This window comes from Puntigrus tetrazona, chromosome 7 (genome assembly GCF_018831695.1).
Source record: "Puntigrus tetrazona isolate hp1 chromosome 7, ASM1883169v1, whole genome shotgun sequence".
Taxonomy (NCBI): domain Eukaryota; kingdom Metazoa; phylum Chordata; class Actinopteri; order Cypriniformes; family Cyprinidae; genus Puntigrus; species Puntigrus tetrazona.
Genome location: NC_056705.1, coordinates 9,794,044 through 9,800,759, shown reverse-complemented (window position 1 = coordinate 9,800,759; position 6,716 = coordinate 9,794,044). Strand labels below are relative to the sequence as shown.

Genomic DNA, 6,716 nt, shown 5'->3' with positions numbered 1-6,716 from the left:
TTACATTTAAGCATCAACTTTGTCTCAAATCAAAATACTGGATTTCACTGCTATTCAGAGTTTTGGAATTAGATTTATTCATTTAATAAAGTTTTGAGTCTTCTACACTCAGCAATTCTGCAATTAAAAAATCAATAAAATTATCAAAAATCCAATAAAATCAGTACTATTGTGAAATATTATTACTATTTAATATAAGCGTTTTCTAATTCAATATATTTTACAATTTAATTTATTTCTGTGATGCAATGCTGAATTTTCTGCATCAGTGTCACATGACCCATCAGAAATCGCTGATTTGATGCCCAAGAAACATTTCTGATTATCATCGATGTTGAAAACTGGTGCACTGTTCAATATTTGCCGTGCCAGGCTTTCGGCTTTCAGAGCAGGCTTTGTCAAGTTTATTTTGCCCAGCTTTTGATTTCTTATTTCTAATGGCTCGTGCTCATCTCTTGTCTGATCGTGTGTTTCGTGTCAGAGAGGGGAAGATGGTGGTGCTGTCCCTCGCCATCGGACTGGCCGAACAAGATGACTTTGCCAACCTTCCGGATCTACAAGAGGCACCAGCCAACAAAGAAACACCTCCCGCCGACAAAAGGTAAAACAGACTGCTTCGTTTCCATACGCGAGTCTCAAAATACGTCCATTATAAACTGGTCTAGAAATAATCGACCTAGGAGCAGGTTTTGCCCAATACGGTATTTTCTGGAAGGGGTTTGTTGGCGCCTGACAGCTTGCCCTCGCCGGTTGATGCTTTAACTACAACATCTGTGGAGAAAAAGGTGTATTTCTCCATGCCTGGACGTTTAATAAAGCCTACTGTATCACATTTGACACAGAGTGCCTCTAAAGGCCCTTACATTTTGCTCAAAAAGTGGTTGGACGCAATCTTCCACATGACTCGCCTGTAAAAGGGTGTAAAAATGCTGTGAAGTCTTTTAAGCGAACATAAGAGTAACTTGGTAGTTAATGTTTGGAGTATTTCAATACGAACACTACTTTCAATACAAAATAAGTTGATTATCCTTACAGCTACCCATCAGGCTTTTCAGGAACATTTATTTGTTTATGACTCAATGCACTGCATTGCATTATATGCTTCCAACCACAGAGCTTTGATCAAAAAATATCTTAAATAGACATAATTTTGAGTACAAGCTTACTATATCATGCTTTATGAGCAATAAAAGTCTGATTTATCAAATACGACACAATTTGTGCAAAGGTTCAATAAACTCATCCCTTTTTAATGATCTTTCGGACTGTAATTTAACGTCAGGTTTTTACAGATGAGCTTTTTTATTTATTTTTTGCGATGCCAAGTATTTAAATTTATCTTCTTTTTTTTTGTTGGATCGCTTTTTAAAGTGTGAAATGGACGTGTATTAGTGTCTGTCCGCTGCTGTTTTTTGAAATCACGTCTCACGCTTTTTGCCGGCGGCCGCTCGGTCGGTCCGCAGGAAGTGGAGGTGACCAATCAGCAGTTAGTCATTGGCCAGTCCTCAAGTACGAGGTCCGTTTTTTGCTAATGAAGTACTCCATCCACACCAGCTTATCACAAAATCAATGCTTGTCCTTGTGTATCCTACACGGTTATCAATCAGCGTGTCAGCGAGTCGTACCAGCGAGTTTATTCTCTCCGCTCTTAACGTTTAATTTTGTCTTAAAGGGATAGCTCGCTTTGCTCGGCGTCAGGCTGATCTAAACGTAGATGTATCTTCATCAGCTTCGGGGGAATTTATTACTGCATCACTTGCTCACCGGTGAATGGGTGCCGTCAGAATGAGAGCTGATAAAAAACGCCACAATAATCCACACCGCACCCATCAACGGCTTCTTGAGCAAAGCGCTGTGTGTTTGTAAAAAACGTTTGAGCTGCGCACATTTGTCTCCTGATTCAGATCACATGACTTTTTCGCTAAAGAAAGCGGTATTGTGGATGGAGGAAACCGTTAATGATGGATTTGTTTGGCGCGGTTTGCTCGTGGATTGTTGTGATTGTTTTTATGAGCTCGTGCTGACGGCACCCATTCGACCGCGGAGGATCCGATGGTGAGCAAGTGATGTAACGCTACATTCCTCCAAATCCGTTCTGATGAAGAAACGAACTCGGCCGCATCTCGTACGGCCCGAGGGCGAGGAGATTTTCAGCGAACTTTCATCTTGGATGAGCTGTTCCTGTTATAACGACACTTTCTCATGCGGCAATAAGCAACAAATGTGGCTTTCCTGGAATTTGTTGGTTAGCATTAGAAAAAAGCTAAAAATATTCATATGAGCTCTTGCTTAGGTTGGTTTTTATTATTCATGTGAGTAATCCCACTGACTTTTTTTTTTTTGGCTTGTTTGGTCTTGAATCCTTGTCTGGCTCATTTGGTCTGTCATTTTGAACTTTTTTGCTATCATCACACATTCCCTTTGGTAGCCTCTCTCTCTCTCTCTCTCTCTCTCTCTCTCTCTCTCTGTCTCTCTCTCTCTCTGTCTCTCTCTCTCTCTGTCTCTCTCTCTCTCTCTGTCTCTCTCTGTCTCTCTCTCTCTCTCTCTTTCTCTCTCTCTCTCTCTCTCTCTCTCTCTGTGATCTGTGTTTCAGCGAGGTGTTGGGATCGCAGTGGGGGGGTGCTCATTATAAGAGAGTGTAGTCCCAACTAAAAATACTCCCTCCTCCGTCTGGCTGAGACACGTACACACACACACACACACACACACACACACGCACGCACGCACGCAAACACACACCCAGTTCTGACTTCTGCCGGGAGAATAAGTCTTGACTCTTTAAGCACACATCAACCCACACAAATACGCACGCAGCACTTTATTATGAGACACTCTTAGGAGTTCACAGTCTCTCAGACTAGTTAAACTAGAGTGTGGAGGTCTACAACAGGACTGGTTTTCTCCATCCTGCTCCAGAAGTTTCATTCCCTACCCGCCCGGGAATTTTACTCTGTGTCCATCTGCTCCCAATTTATAATCATTTTCATCCCGTCTGCTCAGTCGAGGCTCATTCCTGCAATCTGCCGTGATCAGGGAAAACCTGGAAATATGAGGTTGTTTTTAAATGCCGATTTCTATGCAAAGTCGTAAATAAAACTTTTTTTTAACAATAATACTAGCGATGCTACAACTAATAATATTAACATCAATTATTATTATTCTTTTATTTAATCTTTTTAGAATTGTTATTATATAATAAAATCTTGAAGCCACTTTAAAGGCATAAAAAGTCCTCTCAAAATGTTTTAAATGTTTTAATCATTTATTGATTAAATGCATTATTGAATGCATAAAGAAATGTATTTATTTTACTGCTACTTGATCAAGAAAAACATGGAAATATTAAAAATAGCAGTTTTAAAAGTTGTAAAACTGATTTATTATCGCTGTTTTAAAAGTATTATAATTATTGGTCCCACTTTATGTTTATTAGGTGGTCTTAACTACAGTGTACTGATTGTGATTGTGATTGTGATTTTGCTGATATTGAGGTGAAATATGAGTAAGTTTATTGATAGGCTTGATGGTATGGGTAGGGTTAAGGGTTGGTTAAAATGTAACGGATGGGTCAGCGGTGTATTACAGGTTTAATTAGGTATTAAGGTATTTTTAAAAATACAATATAAAAACATGTATGTAAAGTATGTATAAGTGCATTAATTAAATTGTTAATTTAATATTAAATTATTAATTTAAATGTAAGTCTACCTAATATAAAGTGGGACCTCATTATTAATAAAAATTGCGTCATAAAATTTCCTCAAAACCCTTGCCAAAGTGAGGTTTTGGATAAACTCAACATAAACCGATTCTTGACATAAATGCAGAAATACAAAAAACATGTCATGTTTTCTGTTCATGCATTTTTTATTTAATAAAATGCATTTTAATAGTTTGTTTTGTCCTTTCTCAGTGCTAAGTCATTTAAAATGACAAGGATTTATGCTGATGTTGTCCAAACCTCATTTTGCCCGGGGGGCGTTTGAAAACTTTCGGAGGACGGCTGTATATTTATGCATATTAGAGTACTGCAGCGTTCCTCTCGCTTTCCACGCATTCAAATCAGCGCTGCAAGTGTGCGATCTGTCACATCTGAAAGGTTTAAACAAGAAAATCATCCGCAAACAGCAAGAAAGATTTCAGCGCACTGACCGACTCTGCTCCGCTTTAATTGCTTTGACAAAATATCCAGTTTTCCCGTGGTAGAAAGGCAGTGAGCAAATCACAACAGGTTGTTTTCAGACGAATCTTTTACGTTTTCAGATTCAGCTGTCCTTTCAGATGTACAAATGAATTCAAAATACGGACTCGAGTCTACAGAAATGTAGCCCTGCATTGAAGCAAATCAAACGTGGTCCCACGAGAATCCGGAAGTCTCGATTAGCTCCGTCTTGCATCAGTCCTCCTTGCCATGAGAGTGTGTGTCAGGAACCGACTGCCCTCAGCTATTGTTTTCCACAAACCTATTAGCAAGCGCAGTCATTTATCCTGAAAGAAAGTTCGCTTCTCGACGGCCTGTCCTTCTGCCTTATGTTGACGTATTAGACTCCTTTAAGGAAACACAATAGCACCGGTGTGACTCCCAGCGGCCTGTGGCGAGCCGGACGAGATCCACCGGAGCTTCGCTCGGACACGCCCACTCAGCGTTTCCGCGTCCAATCGCGCTGAAGAATGACTGCGCGCGTTTGCTTCTAGACTAAAGCGCTAGTCAACTGCCCTGTTTCTTACTGTCTACATAAGCGTCAATCTTGGCAGAAATAGGGCCTCATCCGTGACAGATCTGAGGCTCTGCTTTGGCGGGAGCTCGTACAGTCATATGGTCACTCGGTGCTTCTGTTAGAACATCATTAGCATATTTAAAAGCTACAGTAGAGACATCATTTGATACGAACGCTGTTGTTTGTACTATTTATTCATCAAAGAGTACCAAATAGACATCACAGCTTCCATAACAATATTGAGCAGCGATGTTCGTCACTCGAGATGAGCGTGAAAAGAGATTTGAATTATATAATATCAAATAGATATAATGTAATATAATATAAAATATTATAAAAATAAAATAAATCTCATCTCATGACTTTATAAGTCGCGTTTGCAGGTGCTCATCTGTACCGTAAAAGCACCTGGAATGCAATATAGTAAGTTTTAAAGCATTTTCTGCATGGATTAAAAAATAGGGCAATAAGTAATTCACATATCAGACAAAATTGTTTTGCAGCAAATACTTTAAATTTTAAGGTATAGAACAGAGCAATATAAAAAGCTAAAAATATACGCAACTATAAAATTACACCTGCCATTATAATTTGTGTTCTATTTTAAATTGCATGGCTAGGTCTTACGATTATAAAATAAAAAGCTAAAAGGTAATATTTAGGCCTTGTTTTTATATTGTAGACGATTTTTATATTTAAATGACTTGCCATCTCATTATTAAACGTACTGTGCCTTTAGAATGAAATGCATATGTACAGTTCTGAACAATGAATTACTTTTACCTTTATGAGGAAAAAAATATGATATATTTAAGTTGTTTCAACTAAAAAAATGTATAAAAAAAATGATATAAGTTTGGTTGACTTTAAAAGTTTAAATGCCGTTCCCTTTGAACTGCCAGAATGTGGCACAGTTTCTGTATTGTTATCATATCATAACAATAACTTTATTGCTATAAAAAATTTGTGAAAAAAAGTCAGTCAGTTTGAATTTGAGACGGATGGATGGATGGATGGATGGATGGATGGATGGATGGATGGATGGATAGATAGATAGATAGATAGATAGATAGATAGATAGATAGATAGATAGATAGATAGATTGAGTGGGTTTTAGCACGCCTGAAGTTTTCTGGAGCTCTGTTGGGGTAGGGTGCCTGTCAAAGCATCAGACTGTGATCAAAGCTCACCCTGGCCCTCCGGGGTCCGTCTGGAATGGTCGCCATGGAGAGTGTCCTTGCTCTACTAATAACTGCCTTCAATCACTCCATTCAGTAGCCAGAGCACTGTCACTAGGGCAACAGCAGGGTCACACCCACCAGCCTCCGTTAGCATACAACACACACACAAATCATGCGCTTTTGGGGTTTTTAAAGAAGTTCCTGCTTTTTATTCATTCACATAGCAGACCAGGGAAGGAGTGACAATGGAGTGCAGTAGGTCATCTGTCTGTCTGTACACCGTTTATTAATTTATTTTTTATATTTCAAATTAAATTCTGTAATTAAATTTAAATTTAATTTGTATAGTCAGAGTCTAGTATGCTACTATTCCCATTTTGGTGTTATGATTCTGCTTACATATGGCTGCATTTATTTGATGAAAATACAGTAAAAGAATAATATTGTGAAATATATTATAATTTAAAAGAACCATCTTCTATTTGAATATATATTCAAATGTAATTTATACCTTTGATGCAAAGCTGAATTTTCAGCATCTTTACTCCAGTCTTCAGCGTCAGATGATGCTTTAAATTTGAAAATATTTTAACATACTACTTTGCTGCTCAAGAAACATTTATTATTACAACTGGATTTAGTTTTTTTTTATTAAAAAATAAAAAATAAAACCTTTCAAACAGAGAAACCGAAATTTACTTTTATTCATAAAATGAACTCATTTCAAATATGATACCCGTCTCAGAAAAAGTTGGTTCGGAGGCTAAAAAGCAAAAAAAAAAAAATTGGAAATGGTTTAGCAACTAAGTTATTTGAC

The 6,716-nt window shown here is 37.8% G+C and overlaps 1 protein-coding gene across 2 annotated transcripts in view; it reads left to right on the top strand.

Annotated features, from left to right (window-relative positions):
* The first annotated feature begins 482 nt into the window (after positions 1 to 482).
* Positions 483 to 6,716, top strand: part of LOC122348054 (synaptotagmin-7-like) — a 24,429-nt gene continuing 18,195 nt past the window's right edge. For both annotated transcript variants that reach the window (XR_006251259.1, XM_043243312.1), the window contains exon 1: positions 483 to 601. Coding sequence is in view for 1 of the 2 variants with exons in the window: in XM_043243312.1 (XP_043099247.1) it covers positions 492 to 601 (110 nt within the window). In the remaining variant the exon portion in view is untranslated. The remainder of the gene's footprint in view (positions 602 to 6,716) is intronic.